Here is a 25,283-nt window from a genome sequence, read left to right on the forward strand (position 1 = left end):
GTGTGTGTGTGTGTATGTGTGGTTTCTTCAGCCCCCGTTTCTAACTCAATCTTTGCTATAGGTGATTGGAGAAAACTTATAATGTACTATGACTTAAAAGGAAACTTTTTTCCTTTATTTTCTAGGAGTTGTAGCTGTAGGGTACATCAATGAAGCCATTGATGAAAGAGATCCTTTGAAAACCTTAGATAGTCTGCTGCTACCCACTGCTAGGATTAAAGATGTGGACCCAGACTCTGCCCAGCACTACCAGGATGTTTTATACCAGGCTAAAACACAGAAATTCATGGTAAGTCTTAGTAGGTGTGTTTCTTTTAAATTTACAGACCAGGTTGGGGACAGAGGGGCAAGAGGGAGGATTTTTTTTACCCATTTTTCCTAAAGCTCATAATTTGCTTATCTATGTATGGATCAGATTACAAGTTAATAGGGCTGTTATTTTCCTGGTGTCAAACATGAGGGGGAAACTAGCTCCAGAGCTGCTGACTGCTTCTACACTTTCACTAAAAATGCACTGTGGGTGAGTTCTTGTTCACAGTCCAAGTTATTGGATATTTACTGAGCACACACTGTATTCATGGTGCAGTATATGGCATCTGGTAGGGGAAAGGGGGATCCGAGGAACACATGATACCGTTTGAATGTTCTGTCCTTATCCTCAAGATGCTTAGAAAGTTACTAAGACAGTGGGCATTCTCATATAGAATAGTTATATAGCAGTAGAGATGGGTATGTGACCAAATGTCAAGACGAGGGATGCCCAGAGTGATTCAGAGATGGTTGGGATTTCTGTGAACTGGAGCCCTAAGGTAGGTTGGTGTGGAGATAGAACAGGAGCTGCTCCTGAAGGGTAAGGAAGAGTTGGTTTGGTGAGTGGGAAGCAGGATAATGCAGGCAGGTAATGGCAGGGCTAGATGGGTACCAGCTTGGTTTGTTCTAGGCACAAGAGGAAACTGACCTGGCCAGGTCCCACTGAAGAGCAGAGGGCTTTATCTGGCGGCAGAGCTTGTACTGTTGTTGTGAGACATCCCCCAGATACTAGCCACTATTGGAAGAACTGAGTGGAGAGGAAGACCTATCACCTGATGCTACCTGGGACGTAACCACTTGTGGCTTGAATGCCAGGCCAGTGACTGGGAGAATGAGACTCAAACCTGACCTCATGTCCCCAAACCCCTGGGGAGGAGAGTGGACCCTGTCAGCAAGGAGGACTGGACCGCCCCCTGCTGTTTGCACTGATGTAGCTGTGGCTGTAGCGCGTGCCACAGCATCGAAAGCTAAAGGTATTAGCTTTGGAGACAGGCACCATTCAAACCTTGGCTTTGCCACAAATTAGGTAGAGATTTTAGTCAAGCCACCAAAAGTCTCTGTGCTTCAGTTTCCGCATGTGTAAAATGAGAATAATAGTACCTACCTTATAGGATTACGGTGAGGCTTAAATGATTACATAATATAATAAATGAGTGATATATATTTATATTTTTACATATTAACATATAATTACATTGATTATAGTGTGTGTATGTATAAGTGTAGAGCATTTGACATGGAGCATGTCACCCCAAAAAAGTGCTGAAATAATGTAGCTAGTATTTTCGTGGGCACTTCTGGCTGTCACACAGGTCAGTGGGTGGTGAGTGATGTCTTTGTCACAAGGTCTTTACTCGACACAGGTTTACTTTACTCTGTTCACTAGTTGGGATCTTCTGGGTGCAGGATAGAGACAGACCTGGGTTTCTCTCTGCCAACAGCCACATGGGTGTTTGTCGTTAAGGTGAAACTAACTCCACAAACCTTTTATAGGCAAGCAGTGGAGGTCCCCTCCTGAGCATCCCAGTCTAAGGGCTCTAGGTCAAGACGGAATTCCACAGCACCTCTCCAGGGCACTCAGCAAGAAGCCTTGCTGGTGTCCATGCTGTGCCTCTTCTCTGTTGGGCATCCTTCCTAAGTGTGAAAGAAGTTTTTTAATAGTGTAATTAGAACAGGGAATATGAGCGTAGGGATCTGAGTTAGAGCTCAGGCATTAAACCACTTGTGGCCTATAAAGTTAGGAGCGTGAACTACATTGACAATAATTGAGGGATTAAAAACATTGCAGTAAGCAATGAGTCTGGTTTGGTTAAGTTGCCGCTATTCAACACACTTCTCTTTCTCTGCCCAATAATTTTGAAACTTTGTTTTCTCAGCCCATTCTCTTTCCCTGGAAAAAAATCTGATTCTGTTATTTGGTGGGGTCTCTATTTGCTTTTTAACCTCTGCTGCTGTGATACCTGGAAATTTTCAGTTGTTTTTATGGGGCTGTTTCTGTGCTTTGCTTTCCAAAGGTCTAGCCTTGGAAAATAATAGAAGAAAATTACATTATTGGTATTGTCAATATAAAGTAAAGCTTGTGCCAAAGTATACAGCCATTAAAAGTCACGATGGATAACATCTTAATAGAATGCTCAGTTTTATCAAAGATTGAGGACAGTGGTGTAAGTTGGTGAGAATTCTTGGTCCTCGTTAACAGTATTTCAAGTATGACCTTGTGTAGGCACCAAATTCCTTCCATCTCTTGAGGGCAAAGGCTGAGTAGTGGGCATGTTGGCATACACTTAACAGAGAACACACTTTCTGGGTGTATTCACTAGAGGCAGTGAATTGTCAGCTATTTTTATTTTTTTATTTTTTTAACATCTTTTTTGGAGTATAATTGCTTCACAGTGCTGTGTTAGTTTCTGCTGTATAACAAAGCGAATCAGCCATACATATACATATATCCGCATATCTCCTCCCTCTTGCATCTCCCTCCCACCCTCCCTCCCTATCCCACCCCTCTAGGTGGTCACAAAGCAGCAAGCTGATCTCCCTGTGCTATGCAGCTGCTTCCCACTAGCTATCTATTTTACATTTGGTAGTGTATATATGTCCATGCCACTCTCTCACTGCGTCCCAGCTTACCCTTCCCCATCCCCATGTTCTCAAGTCCATTCTCTACATGTGAGCTATTTTTAAATTGAAGGCTTTGCTTTAGAATTTTGGAAGGTACATGACTTATACACCCCCAAAGCTCTCTTTTCCTGCATGCGTAATTACTGCATAAAAATTAAGTGTGCTTTTAACAAGTGAATAGTGTTGTATTTTTTCTGTAGGTAAAACTGTCTTACAGTTTATGACTTTGTTTGCAGAAAGTCGGTTTCTTCCATTGAAGTTTTGGGCATCTTGAAACTTACTTGATTAGTTTTTCTTCCTTTGCTTTAGTGTTTATTTTTACTCTTCACCTAACCACACAGATACTATAAATGGCCTTCATGTGCATTTTTGCATTTTTTTAATCTGAGTCCAATGAAATAGGAAACTCTGCACACTCAAAAATAGGCATTTAAAATGTTTTTTTATTGTTTTGGTGGGCACTACAAAGTATATGGTCAATGCACATTCCTACAGGCTTGAAAATTCATCTCACAATCCTTCATGCCCTTAACCACTGATATTCCACCTTCTGTCTAATCTCTAAACTAAAGGAAATATAGTCATTTCCCTACAGGAATGTACTGGGCATTTATAACAAAATATCATTTCCCCATTAAAAACTAGGTATAAGGACAAAAATAATGGAGTCATTATTTTAAATTTATAAATGACCTCATGAATATATCCTTAGCTTTCTTTCTTTCTTTTTTTTTTTTAAATATAGCCAACCAACAATAATGTGCCATGTTATATGGAATAACTTGCTTTCTCAGTATGAATTTAATTGGCTTTCATGCTGTTTAGATGCTTTGGGATTTTACTCTTTCATTCATTCAGCCACATGATGTGCAAAGTATGGAGCCTGGCTCCACAGACCCTGGGAAGACGTGGGCCTGGCATTGCTACAGGAAACTTAAGGAAGAGGACAAGCCCCTTCTCTACTGCACATGGTGCTTAATAAGTGCTTATGGAATTAATATTTGTATATAAATGAGCCCTATATAAATGCCATAAGAAAAATACAAAAAAATGCTTTGAAGGTTCAGGTGAGAAAAACGAACTCTGGCTAGAGAGTCAGGGAAGAATTGTCCTTTGAGGACTTTGAGAGATGGAAAGAATTAAGGCAAACATATGAGAAATAGCTTTCCGGTTAGTGGCAGGGGCAAAATGAGAAGTCTGGATCACAGCAAAGCAAGAAGCTCGGCAGGTGCCTATATCACATGCCAGGTTTTTTGGGAAATGAAATCAGTGTTAGCCTGAATGCGAAGCTAAAGATTTATAATTCCAAAGCAGTGAATGGTCAATGGAGGTCTCTGAACTGGGGGTTTTGAGTGATGTATTCAAACTGGTATTTGAGGAAGAGTAATCTGGCAGTGGACTGAGAAGTGGAGGGTAGGCTAGCAGTGATGAATGGTTAGAAAGCAAAGGTGGGGCTAGGATAACGGACCCTACTGAGAGACATTACACACATAGAATCATGATGAGGCAGCCACCAGCATGAGAGCTGAAGGAGGCAGAAGAATTACAAATGACCCCAGACACTAAAACTGAGATCTTAGCTCCCCCCATGCTGCACCCTTGCCCCCCGTTCCATCCACCTCCTCCAGATCATCTAGAATAGAAACCTCTTAGAAGTAGGGAAGATGGAGGTTTAAAGAACTTGAAGTACCAGTCAGGCAGGTGGAGATATCTTTTCTCCTGAATTTTCATTCTTAAAATACTGATAGGTTCGTTTTAGGTCACTGTTTATGTAATGTTTTATTTTGAAACACCATTTCCTAGGGGCTCACAAATGGAGCTAGAGAATAGAGGTCCTTGCAGTATACATATGTTATCCCAAGAGTGTATGTCTTCACACATAGCTTTCCTTGTTCTCTAAGATGATTTCACCATTGTAAGGTAAGCCGTGGAGTGATTCGTGATTTTTGACATGAGAAAATAAAGGAATGGATCTAGGCAACTATTCAAGCTACCAAGGCACAAAGCTATGAGATAGATGAAGTATAAGCCATCGGCGTTGTTGTAGTAGTAGTTTGCGTGGTGAATAATGAGTAAGATGTTGCTTGGAGCAAAGCAAATGGTAAAAACCACAAGAATGAGGAGACTCGCCTTAACATACCACAGCCACCTACGATCTTTTGCATTAAGCGTCCAAATGATGGCTGTGTAGCAGTAGATAATGACCAAAAATGGAATTAAGAATCCAAAGAATGCCAAGGAGATGAAGTAGTAGAGTTGGAAGGGAGACGAGGACTCGCATGTGTTGTGGACATCATGGCAGGTGGTGATGTCCTGCTGGACAAGATAGTACTCCTGCTTCAGAATGAAAAATGGCAGCATATATAAGAAGACCGTTGTCCACACCAATCCACACGTTAGCAAGGCATAGGTGCGCTTGGGCAGCCCCCGGTAAGTGAACGGATGGACAATGGCCAGGTAGCGGTTGATACTGATGCAGGCGAGGAGCAGAATGGAACAGTACATGTTGCCATAGAAGATGACTGTGGTGGCCCGGCACATGACCTCTCCAAATACCCAGTTGTTCCCGTTGAGATGGTATGCTATTCTAAAGGGCAGTGTAACGCAAAGAAGAAAGTCTGCAATGGCCAGGTTGGCGTAGAAGACGTTCATACGGATGGATCTGGTCCTGAAGAAGAGCATCCACAGGGTCACCACGTTGGCTGGCACACCGACTACAAACACCAGGATGTAGATGGCAGGTATCAGTCTGGTACTTAAAGAGCTGCTCAGGTACCTCCTGGTAGCATTATTCACATGGAGACTTGAAACACTTTCTTCAGGGCACTTAATTTTTACAGTTGTGGTGGTTCCTGTCCAGCCTTCTATGGCAGAAAGGGGGAACTCTTCAAAAGAATTCAGGGGAGCGCCACGGAAGGTCTTAATAGGTAAGGTTGGCTTTGCCAAGTTGTCTGCGTCACATTCCATGCCTGTAATTGAAAAGAAGTATTAACATATGATTTGTTGCTGAGTCATATCTATGGTTCAGGAGACAATAAAACTAGATGTCTTATGCTACATAATTTCTGTAATGGTAGAATTTGGGGTCATTTTTATTTTTAAAAATCACTATAGATGAGGTAATCAACAGGAATGCATTTAATGTATTATCATTTGCCCCAGCAGCATGCTAACCCGTGCAGGAACCCAAACTAGATGACAACTCCTTGTATGTAAGGAGTTTGTAATATTGATACCATAAGAGGAAACAAAAATAGCACATCAGACCATTGTAGGCTAACGTCATATTGATTATAAACTGTATAGACTGTATAGATTATAAACTCTTCAGGCGAGAGTTAATAGATTTAGATGTTTGAGCAAAATGTCAAGGAGAAGATGAACATGAGCAAAGATGAGCAAGGTTCATAAAGAGGTGGAATTTAATAGAAGAATAAGATTCTGGTAAGTGATGAATGGGCAAAGGCATTGAGTAGGCTGACATGGGGTCTGGAAATATCAGATGAGTTGATTCAACAAATGTTTATTGCATATTTATATGCCAGTGATATACCCAGTTTTAAATCAACGCCATCCCTGTCTTCAACTCTCAGACTAATGGAGAAGATGCACAAAAACACATTCTTATGCAAATAAGGTACATCTGACAGATGAAGTTGAAAGAGTAGGTTACAGCCAAATCTCGGAAGGGCCCGTAAACTGTACTAAGAAATCATGTGCCCATTCACAGATGCTGGAGTCGTACACAGACAAAATGATGAACAGAGGAATGGCCGTTGAGGTAGGCAGCATGATGGCTCCCCAAAGTTTCCATCTGCTAATGCCTAGAACCTGTAACTATGTTACCTTCTATGGCAAAAGGGCCTTTTGCAGATGTGCTTCACGGTCTTGAGATGGAATGAGTATCCTGGATCGGTCAGTGGGCCAAATGTAATCATAAGACTCCTTATAAGAGGAGGAGGAAAAGGGTCAAAGTTGGAGATACTGGAAAATGCTATGCTGCCGGCTTTGAAGGTTGAAGAAGGGGCCACGAGCCAAAGAATGCACGTGCTTCTAGGGGCTGACCAGAGCAAGAAAACAGATTCTCCCCTGGAGCTGCCTTGCTGACACCTCGATTTTAGGACCTGTGACCTTCAGAAATACAAAAAAATCTGTGTTTTGAGCCACTAAGGTAGTGGTAATTTGTTACAGCAGCAGTAGGAAACGAATATAATCATGATTTGATTTGTGTTTAAGGTGACTTTGATGACAGCGTAGAGAACAGGCTAAAAAGGTAAGAAATTAGAGGAAAGGGGGTCTGATTTGGAGGCTACTGTAGTCATCTCAAACTCAAGTTGGTGGGTTACAGAGCTAGAGCAATGGCACTGGAGAGGTAAAGATGAACGCGTGAGACTCTGTAACAGAGGCTCAGGGGGACTTGCCTCTGACTGGCTCTGGAAGCGGTACAGGAGAAGCAGGAAGCAAAAGTGACTGGGAGGTTTGTACTCTGGATGTCTTGGAGGAGAGGCGGATGGAGCATGGGACAGGGCAGGGGGACTGAGGGTGCCACACAGGGAGAAGCTAAGATCTTAGTTTTGAGTATTCCTGAGTGTGAATTGCTGGTGCAATATTAGAATGTAAAATGTCCCATGACAGGTTAGAAGACTTAAACGTGGAGTCCAAAATCTCAGGAGCCCAAATGAGAGTTATGGGTTTTTTAGTCTGCGTGGAGACCATACTTTGCTTTAGTGCTTGAATGCCCTAGGGAGAGATGTTAAAAGAAAGAACCCAACGGCAGACTTGAGCGGAAATGCCAGATTTTAAGGGGAAAGGAGACAAAGGAAGAAAAATCAGAAGAGGAAATTGATCAACTGATTCCAGAAGTTGGAAATGAGAAAAAAGAAAAAGAGGATAGAAACAAATTACATACTATAAATATTTGACTGTTAGTGGCATGTTGATACTAATAATCGTAATTCATGAAAGAGCAATTTCAAAGACAAAGTAAACCTTAACACTCAAACCTGCTTTTCACTGTGTAATTTTCTGTAAGTTAATCCTTGACATGTAGAGAAAGTAGATTCTCTCACATTTCTAATGTTACCTTAAGATGAGCTTTTATGCTGAATATAAACCTAATACTTATATCGATTTAAAATGCCATTGCTCTGCCAGTTACCTCTTTTCCTACACGTTGAATCCTTGAGGTTAGTATTTAGTAACCTGGCTGTCATTCAAAGCCAGTTTCTCTTCCTGATTTAATCTCTACCAGTTCACCCCCGGGTGAAATTGAAGCCTCCCTCAGAACCTGGAGATTGCACAAACTGAATCCGGGGTGTAACGCAGAGGGAGAGTGTTGCTGAACAAGCAAGGATGAGGAGGTGTTCAGGTGTCCTTAAGGGAAGAAAGATTATTGAAAAGGAAAGAGAACTCGGGGAAGTGGCATTCTTCTGTGCCAGTGTGTAGATGTGGACTTAGAAGGCATGTTGTGTGACACCTGAGCACAACCACTCAAATCCTGCTGCTTAGGGCTTCCCTGGTGGCGCAGTGATTGAGAGTCCGCCTGCCGATGCAGGGGACACGGGTTCGTGCCCCGGTCCGGGAAGATCCCACATGCCGCGGAGCGGCTGGGCCCGTGAGCCATGGCCGCTGAGCCTGCGCGTCTGGAGCCTGTGCTCCGCAACGGGAGAGGTCACAAGAGGCCCACGTACCGCAAAAAAAACAAACAAAAAAAATCCTGCTGCTTACTTTGGCATTTTGGAAAATTCTTGCATCTGACATCACCCAAAGACAAGTGCCTTTCCAGACTGGCACAAAGCTGAAATATGTGGGCTGAAAAACATGCTATACGAGTTATGTCCCTTCAAGATCTGAGAAGAGAGCTGTTGAAACCATAGTGTTTGTCACTTTTCAGAAAATTCCAGTGATTGAGCAAGACATCATGCCTGAAAACATGCTAAACAGTGACTCTGTGAACAAGCCTTGATTCCATTTCCTTGAGAATTCTGGCTCTTTTATTCCTTAGGGCCTAGTTTTCCTTAAGAAATAGTACTTGTTAAATTACATAAATATTTTGTAATTTGTTTGAGTTTTTTATACAGGTTTATTTGGCATGATGTTTCTGAAATGTTTTTCAACCTGAGAAAAGGCCTTGGAGAGGGACTGATCCCCAAAGGGAACAGACGTCAGCCACTAAATAACAGGGTCTTCCTTCACATTTCTCCCCAACCCCTACTGACGAAAGCAAATTCACTGCCTTTCACTTTGTCACCTTTTCTTAAAAATAATTTTTTAAACTGAAGTATAGTTAATTTACAGTGTTGTGTTAGTTTCAAGTGTACAGCAAAGTGATTGTTTTATATACATAAAATATATTTTTTATATATATTCTCTTTCAGATTCTTTTCCATTATAGGTTGTTATAAGATACTGAGTATAGTTCCCCATGCTATACAGTAGGTCCTTGTTGTTTACCTATATTATATAGAGGAGTGTGTATATGTTAATCCCAAACTCCTAATTTATCTCCCCCACTCCCCCGCTATCCCATTACTTTGTCACCTTTTAAATTCCCCCCTTTTCACATCCACCAAACCCCACCAGCACCTTGAAGGAACCACCTCCCCAAACCTCTTTTCTTTTGCTCTTCTGCTTCATTTTGGTTCATCCACCCACAGAGCACTCACTCATCTGTAAATCTCAAACGAGCTACTGCTCTCTACTGGTTCTCTCAGCGCCGTCCTTCAGCCACCTCAGTGATTCCAACTGTCAGCGTAAGCAGCATTCCTTTATAGAATCCGTGGTTTTTAAAATTTTTATCCCCCCCCCCCCCGCCATTGTCACTTCTTCCCTTCAGCTTTCCTGTTCCTAAAACGTTGGCTGGGGTAGGACCCCAACAGTAAGGGGGTTGTGGATATCCCTATCCCAAATTGATTACTTTTAGAGCAAGCAGGAGGTTACAGGCTAACATTGTATTGAGTGAAATAGGAAACACATATTTCTTTTGGGAAACACAAATTCATTAGCATAACTGATTACTGAAAGCAGACCACTCCGTCTATCAGGGAGTATTCTTGTTTCCAGAAGGTATAAACATAGGATTTTTTAAATCTCTTAAAAAAAAGTTATCTTTGCCAAATCAGAGGAAATTCTTAGAAAATCAAAAACTTTTAAAGAAAACTGATTCTTGACTTAATTGTAGAGATCTAACATCTTGACTATGCCACAAAATTTTAAATATCAACGGAGAACACTTAGTCTTCGACAAGTTTGGAATAGTGAACAGACTACATCTCTTCACGTCCATAATTCCACGTTTTAATAACTAAGATTTGCGGGTGCAATTTGTGTGAAATGTAAAAGGGATTAGATTCAGTGGACTCTTGGGACACAAACCAGCATTCCCACTCTACCCCATAAGAAAAGAGCTTACCACTTTGACAGGAAGAAGGTGACAGAAGCAGTGTTCCAACAGCTACAAAGATGACAGCTTTCATCTTGATCATCTGAGCCCCGTTTCTCAAATGTTTAAAATTAGGGAGTATGGTTTCACTTCGGTTCCATGTGTTGGCACCAGTTGGAAACCTGGTTCTCTCTGTAGAAGCGTGTTCTCTTGTGCTCTGCAGACAGGAAGCCTGCCAGGGTCCTCTGCAGGGAAAGGGTGTGACAGCACTCATGTTTCAGTGTGCATGACTCAGCCTGAGCCTCTGAGCACGTTACGTTATCCCCGGAGAAAGTCACTGAACTCCTCCCTATCCCTCACAGGAGAGAAGCTGTCATTCCCACCCAGTGAATTTATGTGCACTGAATGAATACCCTTAAGAACAGTCCTTAAAAAAAAAAAGAACAGTCCTTGACAGAAGTAAGCTGGAAACAGATGCTGAGCAGCAGTTAGATTTGAATCTGTCCCATATCTCATTTTTACCCAGTTTAAAAATGAAGTTCTAGAGTGTCATTTCTACTTAGTGATTGAGCTGTCAGAAATTATCCTTTCCTTTATCCTTCCAGCTATTTTAAGTCTTAATTCTTAAACTCATTACATAATTGTAGGCTAAATGAATCATGGAAAGCAAACTTTTTTTTAAGAAGTGAGAATTGTTTTAAGCTCTTGATTACTTTGAAAATTCTCCTTCAGTGTCACATTAGTCTGAATTTGTCATCAGTGCTTGGCCAAAACTTGGTTTCATTGTGTTTTGTTTTGCCACAGCTAAACATATTCTAAGCCATTCAATAACTCTGTAGGGTCAGATAACTAGGGAACCCCGCCCAAAAATACTGTTTGATTAAACTAAAATCATAATATAACATTAAAACACAGAGGACTCCCTTTATCCCATGGGTATCGGTGAGCAGGTTTACAGTAAGCTTTTTTCCTTAACTGTGGTAAAATGTACATAACATAAAATTTACCATCTTAACACTTATGAAGTGTTCAACTTAGTAATGTTAAACACATTCACATAGTTGTTTAACATATAAGCTTTTATGTGTAGTTATGTTCTGCAGGATATAATTTAATATGTAGTAAAAAAAAAAAGCTGCATTATAACACATTTTCCTATAATTAACAAAACTTAAATGCTAAGCCAGACAACCCAATAGCCTGTTAACTATAAAAGTGAAGTAAGAATCAGAAAATGCAAATTTCACAAGCCTTAAGGTTAAGGAATAAGGTGGGAGAAAATGGATCTGTGTAAACTTTTCCCATCTTGGTTGAATGTTATCACACCAAGAATTTTACAATCAAAAGTCAGTGTTTAATACTTCAACCAAATAATATATGGTAGCACAAACTGAGATAGAATGCTATTTCATTGCAGAAATAATAACCAAAACTCACAAAATATTGAAGAGAAGTTACTTTTTTATTTAAAATTTTCTAGGAATCATTTAAATTCAGGAATTTATTACTTGATTTTCAGATGGCCTACTTTCTGTTGACTTAAGCAGTCTGTAACCCATATGTTGAACCTGGATGTTTAGCTGGAGATAGAGTCACGGCCATCCTGTAAATATCCTATTTCCAGTCTTCTAGTGAGCGGTTGAAAGGGAGACCTTACACTGGTAGGCTTCAGTTTTTACTCTTGGTTTTCCATTTAATTCTAGCAACCTTTACGTCTGTGGGTCATGATTTAAACTGTTGACTTAAATTCTTTTGATTTGCAAAGTCTCTCTTGGGTTTAGCTTACAAAACTGATACTTTCGGCTTTGAAGTGGGATTGTAACTTCCTTCGCATCTGGGTAAAAGTTTGTACGGCACATCTTCTACACTGATAACTTATGAAGGAATTTGGTAAATACCCTTCAAAAAAAACCTGAGAAAAACAGAAATGAACTTGTGTGGAGCTTAGTTTTTAGGCTATACCTTGGGGTGTGGTTGGGTTCTCTTTGGCTTAGAAGCAGAGAAAAAAATACTTTCTATTCCCGTCTCTTCATTCCTCTTCTAGTTTTCAACTTCCCATCTTACTTCTTGTTTGAACCTTCCGCATCCATTCTCCCCCAAAATGGAAACTCGTATTAGCTGGTGGTTCCCATGTGGCAGATCTAGCTAAAGGTGATTGTGGAAGCAGGAACCAAGCCTTCCTCAATGGTCTTCATTGGTCTGGAGGTTACAGGATGAAATAGCAGATATTTTGTCTCATTTTCAGAGCCCTCTCCACATATATCATCTCCTGTTAGCCTCTGCGGGAAATAGGGTTGAAGCCTGCCAAAGAAGCTGGTGAATGTTATTTCTCCTTCCTGCCCCCCATCCTTCTTGAGTCCTAAGTGATGGAGCTGGTTCTCCATGGTTCCAATGACCTACCTTCTGTTCATTCAGTCTTGCTTCAGTCTCTAGTACATGACACTTACTCTTACAAATAGGCTAATGCTCCCACTTTTTAAAATGAAATGTCTCATCTCTGAAAATATTTAATTTCTACTGCTAACAAAATTTACTTGTAATCTTAGACAAGTTTATATGAAACGCAGTGCTGTCTGAAAATCCTATTTAATTACATTCTATCAGCACCACATATGGAGTAAGATCATCAGAATCAACCCAAAAGTCAAAACTAGTAAAGATAACTCAATACCTTTTTATTGCTGCTACCACTTCCTTTCTGAAGCTATCCTTAACTACTTGGTCTTTTCTCTGCCTGTAACTCAACACTCCTAATATAAATTAATCTCTTCTTGGCTATTTCTAGATTGTGTATCTACAGGTAATATTGCTCTGATCACATTGTATTATAATCATATGTTCTTTTCCATTATGGTTTATTACAGGATATTGAACAGAGTTCCTTGTGCTATACAGTAGGACCTTGTTGTTTATCCAATAATTATAATTTTTTGATGCATCTTTCTCTCCTGCTAAACTGTTAGCTCCTTGAAGCCCATCACCATGTTTCTGTTTGGATATTTTTGTTCTTATATTTGTCCCTGTGTCTGATAAAATTCAAGTATCATTGTTTCCCACAAATTGAAAGTATTTCCATGGCACCCTGGGCCACATTGGAAACCACAGTTACTGAGTGATTGGGAGAGAGAGTATTTGATTGACTAAGGTAGCCAGAGAAGGCTTTTTTGGAAGAGGTGCCATTTGAATTAAGGCCTGAATGGTAAGAAAAAACCAACAGCCATGCAGCTGGGGTAGAATGATGTGATCTGAAGGAGGCCGGTGTGAAAATCTGAAACAGTGAGTAGAGAAGAGTGAGGTAAAGCTGGAGGGGTCGGCAGGGCCAGATTATCAGATCCCCACAGTTAATGGGAAGGGAGTGTTGTTTCCTTCAAACTGCTGGGAAAACCTTCTAAAGGAGTTTAAATAGAGGGATGGCGTGATGATCCGTCCCTTTTGGAGAGGTCATCTGGTGCTCTATAGGGGACCACTGTGGTGAAAGGCAAACTTGGAAACAATGAAAGCAAGTAGGAGATTGAAGCAGCTGTCCAGTGAGAGATGATGGGGGACTGGACTAAAGGGGTGGCCGTGGAGAAGGTTGAACTGGTCCAATTGGGAGTCTGTTTCATCAGTAGCTTGTACAGTTTGTGGCTGTGCTGGATAGTTACTCAGTAAGAGTTTGTGGAGATTTTAATAAAGTGGCTCCATTATTAATTCTGTTTCATCATCATTCACTGTTCTTTCTTTTATTCTGTGCCCATATTCTCAGGACCCTCAAAGTGCTTCTAAAGTTCTTTGGCTGGATGAGATACAGCATGCGGTCAATGAGGCCAACAAGGACATGGACAAAGCAAAACACTGTAAGCCCTCACCTCCTTCTGCTGGCCAAACTGGCCTTGCTTGCGTCTGGTTATGCCCCTCGATTTTTATTTTAATTCCTAATTTTTTATTTTAAGTAGACCATCTTTAATTTCTGAAAAGATATGGACTCTCTTACCAATTTTAATTCTTGAATGCATATTTATACAAAAATAAGATTGGTCGGTTGTACTGTTTTTAGCGGTTAGGTACTATCTCCAGCAAAATCTGAGATTGTTGCTGAACAAAATCCAGAAAGCAAAAAATAATTTCTCAACTCTTAAATTTGTAGTGTAATCAAGTCCTTTTTTATCTTGATCCTTAGAAAACTAGGCTGTTTCTGCTTATTAAATGCCTTCCATTGCAGTAGTCAGGGTTTTCCAAAAACAGAGCAACATATATTTTTTTTCTCTAGAAAAAACAGACTTATATATATATATTCTGTTTCTCTGGAAAGTATATAGTATGTGTACTATCTACCTGTCTATACACACACATATATATATAGAAAGAAAGAGGGAGATTTATTTTAAGAAATAGTCTCATTGTGGAGAGGCTGGCAAGTCCAAAATCTGTAGGTCAGGCTGGCAGAGGCCAGGGGACAGCACTTAATTGCCAAAGACAAGTGGGTGTGGTTATGATAGCGGACAGCCAAGTCGAAGCAGTAATTAGAATAATGTGACTCACAGAGACCTATAGAATTTGCTAATTGATCATGGTGTTCCTAGAAGTGAAATAGACAGAGAGTCTACTAAACTCTTACTTGATTTGCACAAGTGGAAGAAGAGTTCTAGGTCAGGTGAATGTAAGTAAAACAACAGAAAGTCATGGTCCCTCCGTTAGTTCCCAGACTCGAGCCATTTACAGCCCCAGAACCCCCTGAATGAAGGTTGGGCTGGGTCCCCTTGGGAAAGGACCCTGCTACATTATCAACATGTTATACTCTACTGTGGTGACCATGCTGGGAGGAAAGGACATAATCACACGTTTCAGAGATTACTAGACACTGACTCTGAACTGACACTAATTCCAGGAGACCTAAAATTTCACTGTGGTCCACCAGTCAGGGGAGGGGCTTATGGAGGTCAGATGATCACTGAGGTGTTGCTAAGGTCCGTCTCATAGTGGGTCTAGTGGGGCCTCAAACCCACCGTAGGATTATTTCCCCAGGTCCAAAATGCATAAATGGAGTAGACATACTCAGCAATTGGCAGAACCCACATTAGCTCAAATGATAGTTGTCTTTTTTTTAAGCATCTATTTTCACAGAAGAATAATAAGAAAATTCACATGGCAATCTAAAATAGCTTCAAGATTGATATGCTAGGGACTTCCCTGGTGGTGTAGTGGTTAAGAATCTGCCTGCCAGGGCTTCCCTGGTGGCGCAGTGGTTGAGAGTCCACCTGCCGATGCAGGGGACACGTGTTCGTGCCCTGGTCCGGGAAGATCCCACATGCCGCGGAGCAGCTGGGCCTGTGAGCCATGGCCGCTGGGCCTGCGCGTCTGGAGCCTGTGCTCTGCAACAGGAGAGGCCACAATGGTGAGAGGCCTGTGTACCGCAAAAAAAAAAAAAAAAAAAAAGAATCTGCCTGCCAATGCAGGGGACACGGGTTCGAGCCCTGGTCCAGGAAGATCCCACATGCCGCTGAGCAACTAAGCCCGTGCGCCACAACTACTGAAGCCCATGTGCCTAGAGCCTGTGCTCTGCAACAAGAGAAGCCACCGCAATGAAGAGTTGCCCGCGCAGCAACGAATACCCAACACAGCCAAAAATACATAAGTAAATAAATAGATTTATTTTTTAAAAAAGATTGATATGCTAACACTCTACATATATAAATAACCTACATAAATTAAGATCCTAAAGGTGCAGTCCATTAACCTCTCCATTCATGACATAATTAGAATCTATCCTGTTGTATCAGGTCATAGTCTTGCTCCAGAAATGTGCTTTTAAATGTCACAGGCATCTGTAAGGAACATCTGGTTTTTATTTCCTTAGCCTGGAAAAATATGTGTCTTTCTCCAACCTGAATTTTTATACCCTTAGGATCTTTGAAGTCTTTCCATTCTAGCACTCTAATCCTTTTTTTTAATCGTCATTTGAGCTTCTTGCTTTTTTTTTTTTTTTTTAAATTCCTGGTTGCACTGTGTCTTCATTGCTTCCCCGTGGGCTTTCTCTAGTTGTGGTGAGCGGGGGCTACTCTTCGTTGCAGCGCGCGGGCTTCTCATTGTGGTGGCTTTTCTTGTTGAGGAGCATGGGCTCTAGGTGCGCAGGCTTCAGTAGTTGTGGCATGTGGGCTCAGTAGTTGTGACTCACGGGCTTTAGAGCACAGGCTCAGTAGCTGTGGCGCACGGGCTTAGTTGTTCCACGGCATGTGGGCTCTTCCCATACCAGGGATCGAACCGTGTCCCCTGCACTGGCAGGCGGATTCTTAACCACTGTGCCACCAGGCAAGTCCCATCTAGCACTCTAATCCTTAAGAAAAAAAATAAAATTGAGTTGTGTACACAAGAGATTTAAATTTATATATAAGACTGAAGGCAGCCTTAGTTTGAAGGAACACTTTTAAGAAATTAGATACAGGCACTCAAATAGCCCAAAAAGGGTTATGATTTTTCTCTTAAAGATCAAACCAGTTTAGAAGTTATTTTATTCCTTTTTATTCTGTGTTCTGCTTATATTTGGCCTGCAAATGTTAAGTTGATCCTCTTGAGACTCAACGTTTCTATTTACTATGAATATAAGAAATTTTCTCAAATGTGTGATTCTTTACTCCACACTTGCATATTTAAAATCCTTTCTTCTACTTCTGTCCTATCCCTTGAAAGAGTTGATACAGTGTCTTCTATGATATATAACAACAAATAGATGTTCTGAAGATAAAACCATCTATATTCTTATACTGAGTTGAGAATTTTCCAGTTTTATCAACAAGGAATTTAATCTTACTTGTAAAAGCATTCTTCATCCTTTGTATGAAGACTTAAAAACAGATTCTGATCACATGGTGCAATTATCAAACCCACTCCCAGATAATTTGATAAAAGAAAATGTGCTGACCCGTGTATTTTACCACAGGCAAGATTTAAAAGGGCATAGTAACTCAACACTCCTTCGTTTTGGCCCAATGTCCATTTTCACTGGAGCATCCTGCTTTCTTAAAGTAGGGTTTTCTCCATTTTTTGACTCCTTAGAGCAATGTTTTTCAGCCCTTTTCCATTACTGCACCCTGAGGAATCTTTGTAGCCTTTTTTTTTTTCCCATGGTGCTCTTTACCATGACATTTTAATACCACAGATATATCGTCTACCTCTTTATGTGCCATATGTAGATCTGTGCTTTTATACATAAAAAGATTTTTAACTTTCTCCTCCTAAGAACCCACGTAAAGCAAACACATTTTTGGATCTCTTAGGAGATTTGGGGGAGGTTTTCTTCATTTGTTCCATAGCAGAAACATACCTGACTTTCCGGATATCATTTATCTGTCATTCTCAACTATCTGGAACTTAATCACAACCCATAGATGAAGAAAAAAGCAAGCAAAATAGCTGTCTCAAAGCCTGTGTACTACAACTGATTTTTCCCAACTCAGTGGGGACCACCTGGACAGCTACTTTGAGCCTGTTTATTCTTATCTTCGGCATAAGGCTAATCTCTTGGTTGTATCTCTTCCCAGCTCAGAAGCCATGACCTACCAGGAAGTTAGGTGTTTGGGCTGCCCCGTGCAGGCATTCAGACAGGAGCAAGAGGTGATAACTGACAGTGACGTTAGAGGAAAACTAAAAAGAAGAGGAATTTGAGGCCATTTAGTGCAGGAGCAAAGCAGTCCCAACACCTCCATAAGTCCTTGAAGTTACCACTCACCGTATTACAGCACAGTATAACTTTAATGACATGAAGGACTCTTCTGGCAGCTCTCGGCAAATGTCAAACGCCTGATACGTACCAGGGACTGTGGGTACAATGATGAGCAGGATAGAAACTGTCCTCTTAGGGTTTTTACCGGGGCTTTAGATTTTCGTGGCGCGTGATTCTGTTAAGATGAAGGTTGGCACCTAAAGGAGTCAGCTTCAGTTATCTGGAAGATTAACCCATGGACCCACTGCTTGCACATCAATACATACATTTGCAAGAAATGTTTGCCTGCGTAATATCCGTCTTTTAAGGAAAACAGCATTTCACTGGGTTCGATGAAGCTGTCGGATGTAATTCACGTGAGGATCCTTTGTCATTTCCTTGTTCTTTCCACATCTCTCAGACCACAGACATCTCCAACACCAGTACTGCCTTCTTGTTCTGCAAAGCCTTCCTGGAGAAGAGGAAAGGGGGGCAGCTTACCCATTCCCATTAACTTTATAAGTGAAAGAACCTACTGGTGTAGGTTTTGTTCAGCAACAACTGGAGTTGGCTGTGGGAGGTCTTTACTCTTCACGTGCTCCTTGAGATTTGCATGACGTGGACTCATGGCTGTCGAAAGTCACTCTGTTTTTCTTACCACGTCAGCCTTCACAGTTCTGCACGTGTGAACATAATTTGATGACAGCAGTATACCATTTAGCATTTGTATGGCAGAGTTTGTCATGTGTGTTTAAAAAGAAAGAAAGAAAAAAAAATCCATCTCTCTCCTTTCTTTTCATCAAGATGTTTTTTAATCTAGAAAGTGCTTAACCTGGTTTCTTCCATTTTTTTTGTTCTGCCTTGCTAACTCAGTGCATTTATAGGTTGTGAAGACAGTAGGTCCATTGGTTGGGCCAGAATATCCTTACCTGGAACTAAAATAGATGATAAAGGATTCACCGCGTTAACTTTCTTGAGGCAACCAAGAGTCCAGTGAGGTTTTATTTGTGGGGAGAGGCAGAAATGTGAAATGGGATAACATGCTTTCTAGGTCTAAATTGGTTCCACAGTTAAGTTTCTGGACTTCACTGCACATATCCACCAGCTGTGCCTGTTGCCTTTCTAGAACATTCGTTCAGGTTGCTGAGGACAATCTTAAACTTGCACTATACCAGAGAATTTCAGGATTTCTGTGGCTTAGATAGCATTTTACTTGTTCTAAAATAAATACATGTCTTCATAAAGCTAGTTCTCAAATACAGATTAATGACCTGCCTAAGGGCTGCATAACTACTGTCAATATGTGTCCCCCCCGCCGCCCCATTTTACAGATCACCACGATGAGCAGAGCCTAGTACCTTGATATCACACAAGAGTAACCAGGAAATACTGCGATTTTTGATAAACAGTGCTCCTATGGGATTGTATTCCTCTTAACAACCTGAGCAATTGGTGACTCTCTGGGGCGTATGTAGTGCATACTCTCAAAGGGTAAACAGGTTTAATACCAATGCATTCCTAAAAGGTTGAATTATATCTTTGCATGCCTCTGGGGTGAGTAGAAGATAACGATTAACAGAAACATTTATTTTTCATTACCCAGGGGTTACACTGGTCGTTGATGTTAATGAGTTTTTGGAGAAGGAGAAGCAAAGTGATATTTTGTCTGTTTTGAAGTCTGCCGTCGGTAATACAAACGATGTAATGCCCGAATGTGCTGACAGGTACTATGACACCCTTGCGAAGGCAAAAGAGCAAAAATCTAAAAGTGGTAAGCTTCTTCATCGTTTAGCACAAACTAAATCGGCATTTTGAATAGGATGGTTTCTGTGGTATTGTGTTACCTTAATTTTAAGACAGATAATCGCTTTCAAATGAACGTTTCTGAAATGTTTATCATCTCTGGCAAAGGAAATTTTTTAGGTGTTGCTTTTCCTTTTTTGTCTCTTAGAAAGCTGTGATTAACTTGATGGCTGTGTGTGGGTGCCATATACTTGAGAAAATACAGTATTAAAGGAGACTTACAGAAAGTAGGGCAGATATAGGGTAGCCTCCTCAAAGACATCTCCTGCTTTCCTTTAAAAGAGTTATTGTCTTTCTCTCAAACCTTAATCCTTGTCCTTTTGCCCCAGAGTCCCCATGCTTCTAAAATGGAGTTCTGATAGTGTCTGTCATAATGAAAGAGTCATATCCAAGTGTATGGATCTTGGAAATAAATACTGGAATCGTTTCTCAAAAAAAAGAAGACTTTGCTTCCTATAGATCTTGCTGTTGAGCCATCCCTCTAGTGGTACAAACTGATTTTTACACTAATATTTCTCTCCATCCTTTTTGAAACAAATGACACATTATTATACAATATTAAGTGGAAGTAAAAAGTAATTTTGAAAGTACAAAATAAGCAGCAAATGGGTCTCCAAGAGCCTTGGCATATACTTAGGCCTGTACAATCCAATGGCAGATCATGAAATATTAGCTGTGGAAACTGTGTTTTAGATCATGAGTTTAAGACTCATTTTTCAGATTTAGAAAATCACCTTGATGACATTTTGGACAGAGGGAGAAAATGACAAATCCAAGGAGATTAATTTTTGGCAGAGATAATCCCTCATCTCTTTAGTAGATTTTTGTTGAGCACTTGCTATGTCCTAGTGTCAAGGATCAAGGTGTCTCCTGACTCTTAGGCTGGTGTTTACTTGTACCACATCATGGGTCATGTACATAGTACTTTTCATCTTTAGGAAACTGCTGTGACAATATATGGCCTTAGAAGTGGAACTTAAAGAAAAAAAATATTTTTTTTTTTTTAGTTCACTGGAAGTCTGTCCAAAAGTACCCTATGTACTTCCTTGTAAATTAGTCTGATGTATTTTTCACTTGGGAATTCTACCCTCCAATTCCACAAATTTTCTGTTAATGAAATGGAAACGGGGCTACTGGCCATCCTCTCCTACTTGGCACCTGATCACCCTTGAGCCTCTCTCTGTTCCCTTCACAACTCTTCATCAGGAGTTACTGTAGTGCCCCTACCTCATCCTTCACGAGAAAGAATTGTACAACTGTATTTATGCAGGGGTGAGTTCCTAGAGATGACCCATCATAATCTCAAAATCATCCTGGCCCAAACTTAGTTTTTTCTTCTTTTCCCTAAACTTGCCTACTCCTCTTCCCAAGTGCCATGTCCTGGTCAGTGAAGAAAAAATGTCCCGAGGTAGCCAATTTAGAAACATAGGAGATACCTTAGATTCATTTTTTTCTGGAAACAAAAAGAGAGTTGGGACTTTGTTAGAGATTGTGTTGAAGCTGTAGATCAATTTGAAGCATACTGCCGTCTTAACAATATAAAGTCTTCTGATCCATGTACATGGTATGTCTTTACTTTTAATTAGGTTTTTAATTCTTTCAACAATGTTTTGTAGTTTTCAATGTATAGGGCTTGCATTTCTTTAGTTGCATTTATTCCTACATATTTTATTATTTTTAATGCCATTGTAAATGTTGTTTTCTTAATTTCACTTTGGGGTTGTTTATTGCTCACATATAGAAATATAATTGATTTTTTTATTGAGATATATCACATACCATTAAATTCACTCTTTTAAGGTGTGAAATTCAGAAGTTTTTACTTAACACTAAAAACACCACCACTAGTTAATTTGCCTTTTAATAAAGGATATTTTTCCTTATAATAAACAAAGCCCCTTACCTATTACCCATTGCTCCCCACCCCCAACTTTCAGCCCCAGGCAATCGCTAATCTACTCTCTGTCTCTCTGATTTTGCCTCTTCTGGACATTTCATATAAATTAAGTCATACTGTGTTTGGCTTCTTTCACGTAGTGTAATGTTTTCAAAGTTCAACCATGTTGTAGCACGTATCAGTTCTTCATTTCTTTTTATGGCTGATAATATTCCATTGTATGAGTATGCCACATTTTGTTTATCCATTCATCAGTTGATAGAATTTAGATTTTTTTTCTCCAGTTTTGGCTATCCTGAATAATACTTCTGTAAACATTTGTATACAAACTTTTGTGTGGGCATATTTTCATAAAATTGATTTGTGTATATTGATTTTGTATCCTGCAACCTTCCTGGACTCATTTATTCTAATAGTTTTTTAGTGGATTCTTGGGCTGCCACCTGTTGTTATAAATAAAGTTTTATTGTGATTCAGCCACACTCATTAATTTACATATCGTCTCTGGCTGCTTTCATGCTACAGTGACAGAGTCAAGTAGTTGTATGAGAGACCTGTAGCACACAAGACTGAAAATATTTACTCTCTGGCCCTTTATAGAAAAAGATTGCCAACCCCTGTTCTAGAAGGAAGAGGAAAAACTTTCTAGCCAATTAAAGACTAACTTTCATTCCCAAAAGAGCTGTGAACATTGTTTGGGGTAGTGAACAGGATGATTTATTCTTACTCTTTCACCTCTGATTCTAGGATGTCTATTTTTTCCCAAACAAGTGTTCACTCTTTGGTAGATCACTCAGCCTTATTGTTCAGTTTAGGTCTTATACAGGTATGATTTTGTCTGGAAGGCATCTAGAAAGTATGCTTCCTTATAGAATGCTCACCACCTCTTAACTCACGGGTATCTTTCTCTTGTATGTTTCCTCAAAGGCCCGTAATTAGTCTTTTCCCTAAGTAACAAACCAACTGTATTTCTCCTGTTCTGGAGATGCCCTCCTCAGCCTTTGATCTGACTCTAAACTCATACTTGATGTGAAAATGATAAAATTCTCTTTTTCTATTATCCACTGACATCCCAACTCAAATAACCCTTACAGTGCCAATGTGGTTGTCTTTTATTTATTTATTTATTTATTATTTTTATTTTTGGCTGCGTTGGGTCTTCGTTACTGAATACAGGCTTTCTCTAGTTGCGGTGAGCAGGGGCTACTCTTCATTGCAGTGGTGTGTGGGCTTCTCATTGCAGTGGCTTCTCTTGTTGCAGAGCACAGGCTCTAGGCATGCGGGCTTCAGTAGTTGTGGCACGGGGGTTCAGTAGTTGTGGCTCATAGCTTAGTTGCTCCGCGGCATGTGGGATCTTTCTGGACCAGGGCTCAAACCCGTGTCCCCTGCATTGGCAGGCGGATTCTTAACCACTGTGCCACCAGGGAAGTCCCAATGCGGTTGGCTTTTAACCAACTAAGAACTTTTTACTTCTCAGTTCTTATGAAAATAAAACATACCCATTTTCACCATCTTTATTTGCTTTCTTTCCTTCCCACTGAGAGAGTTGCCTTAAAAAGGGTTTTCATTATTCTGAAAGCACTTGTGAATCTGACAACTGTTGGTGTTTGAAAATATAATGATTACTTGTGATCATCTTAATTTGACTATACAATATATTTTCTAGTAGACCAGCATTTCTAAACAGATAACAACTGCCTGACTGCCCATTTGAAGACAGGTATATCTCTGTTCCTGGGCATTGACAGAACAGTTGAGGGGCATTAAAAGCCAAGTAAAGAATCAACGCACCTAGGCTTCCCTGGTGGCGCAGTGGTTGAGAGTCCGCCTGCCGATGCAGGGGACACGGGTTCGTGCCCCGGTCCGGGAAGATCCCACATGCCACGGAGCGGCTGGGCCAGTGAGCCATGGCCACTGAGCCTGCGCCTCCAGAGCCTGTGCTCCGCAACGGAAGAGGCCACAACAGTGAGAGGCCCGCATACCGCAAAAAAAAAAAAAAAAAAAAAAAAAAAATCAACACACAAAACCAAATAAAGAATCAACACACATTAAATCAACACGCCTTAAAGTTATCTCTGCTTAGATATTTGAATCCATTTAAATATTCTTTGAGGAAATGCAGTCAAATTTTGATTTACCTATAAAGGCAATTGCTCTAATGCGTACTTGGTAGCAGTTGGCTTAGCTTGGTCAGAAGTTTCTGTTTTATTGTTGTTTTTAGCTCTCTGATCTGGGACAAGAATCATAACCATTCAACAAAATAAATAGACTGCTAAATAGGAAGTATAGCACATACATTCATGAGGAGATATTCTTCTTGGCCAATTTAAGCCATGACTGCCATAGTTTTGTTTTGTTTTTTTCTAGTATCCACCCCACGTCCCCCCCTGCAAAATTAAGTTCTTTCAACATTTTTTTTCTGCTTTTGTGTGGTTGTGTAGAGCAAGATGAGTCAGAGGGACCAGGAATTTTCCTTTTCCCTGCTTAGTGACCTCAGAGGTTGTGTATGCCATTTTGTGCTTTGAATAAAGTTGTCTGCAAAGATGAGTCACTTCTGCTTTGGTTTAATGCAGATCATTAAATAAAGGGTTCTCGGGACTTCCCTGGTGGTGCAGTGGTTAAGAATCCGCCTGCCAGTGCAGGGGACACGGGTTACATCCCTGGTCCGGGAAGATCCCACATGCTGCAGAACAACTAAGCCCGTGCACCACAACTACTGAGCCTGTACTCTAGAGCTCAGAAGCCACAACTACTGAGCCCGCAAGCCACAACTACTGAAGCCCATGCGCCTGGAGCCCGTGTTCCACAACAACAGAAGCCACTGCAATAAGAAGCCCCTGCACCACAACAAAGAGTAGCCCCCGGTCACCGCAACTAGAGAAAGCCTGCATGCGGCAACGAAGACCCAGCACAGCCAAAAATTAATTAGTTAATTAATTTTAAAAAATAATAATAATGGGTTCTCCTTAAATAATGGGTCACGGCCCTTGTAGGTCACTCCTTTTCAAAGAGGTTGCTGGAAGCCTTTCTAAATAAAGACTATTCCTCATCGGTCTCCCCTGTCTCCTTGTGTTGCTATCCACATCTACCTAGGGTATCCATCCTTGTTTGCTTTTCCTTCTTGTTGGCCATTTGCAACTCTTTTCATCCTCATGAAAAATTTGGTATGCGGAGCCAGCATTAGACATTACTCTCTCCTCCTTTTTCTTTGGCTTAGCAGGGAGCTGCCATTGAATACATAGAATTAATTCCATTTTAATGAGCCCTTGCTAATGATTTTAACACACTGTCTGAATGTTTGGTGAAAAGCATATTCATTCAATTAATTTACTTATTGAAGAAACTACATTAATGTTGAAAGTTTCCATGTCCCTCTCTGGAATTTAACAAACCTTTTTCTTTAGTGTCTACTGAAGGTTTGTGGCTCAAACTCAACCTGCAGGAGAAATATGATTACTACTACAACATCGATTCAAAAGAGAGTTCCTGGGTCACACCTGAATCCTGCTTGCTTAAGGAATCATGGCTCATGGGAAAAGAAATTGAGGTAGGAGGTTGGTGTTTGATGAGAAGGTGTACTATATAAAGATAAG

The 25,283-nt window shown here is 40.6% G+C and overlaps 2 protein-coding genes across 3 annotated transcripts in view; one reads left to right on the forward strand and one right to left on the reverse strand.

The window, feature by feature from the left end:
• IQGAP2 (IQ motif containing GTPase activating protein 2) overlaps positions 1-25,283 on the forward strand; it is a 239,231-nt gene that overhangs the window by 152,144 nt on the left and 61,804 nt on the right. For both annotated transcript variants that reach the window (XM_065874499.1, XM_065874500.1), the window contains 4 exons: positions 126-289; positions 14,058-14,148; positions 19,594-19,761; positions 25,095-25,237. In XM_065874499.1, the coding sequence (XP_065730571.1) occupies positions 126-289; positions 14,058-14,148; positions 19,594-19,761; positions 25,095-25,237 (566 nt within the window). The remainder of the gene's footprint in view (positions 1-125; positions 290-14,057; positions 14,149-19,593; positions 19,762-25,094; positions 25,238-25,283) is intronic.
• On the reverse strand, positions 4,696-10,568 carry F2RL2 (coagulation factor II thrombin receptor like 2). The gene is made up of 2 exons (XM_065874501.1): positions 10,343-10,568; positions 4,696-5,900 (listed from the first exon to the last, which is right to left on the reverse strand). The coding sequence occupies exons 1-2, from the start codon at positions 10,413-10,415 to the stop codon at positions 4,828-4,830; spliced, it is 1,146 nt and encodes a 381-aa protein (XP_065730573.1). The 5' UTR covers positions 10,416-10,568; the 3' UTR covers positions 4,696-4,827.

The sequence above is a fragment of the Phocoena phocoena genome, chromosome 3, assembly GCF_963924675.1.
Source record: "Phocoena phocoena chromosome 3, mPhoPho1.1, whole genome shotgun sequence".
Lineage (NCBI taxonomy): Eukaryota > Metazoa > Chordata > Mammalia > Artiodactyla > Phocoenidae > Phocoena > Phocoena phocoena.

Bases quoted from the DNA above. Each gene is read 5' to 3' on its own strand.
- F2RL2 (XM_065874501.1), bottom strand. From the start codon at position 10,415: ATGATCAAGATGAAAGCTGTCATCTTTGTAGCTGTTGGAACACTGCTT. The intron at 5,901-10,342 runs GTAAGCTCTTTT...TTTCAATTACAG, and splicing joins ACCTTCTTCCTGTCAAAGTG to GCATGGAATGTGACGCAGAC.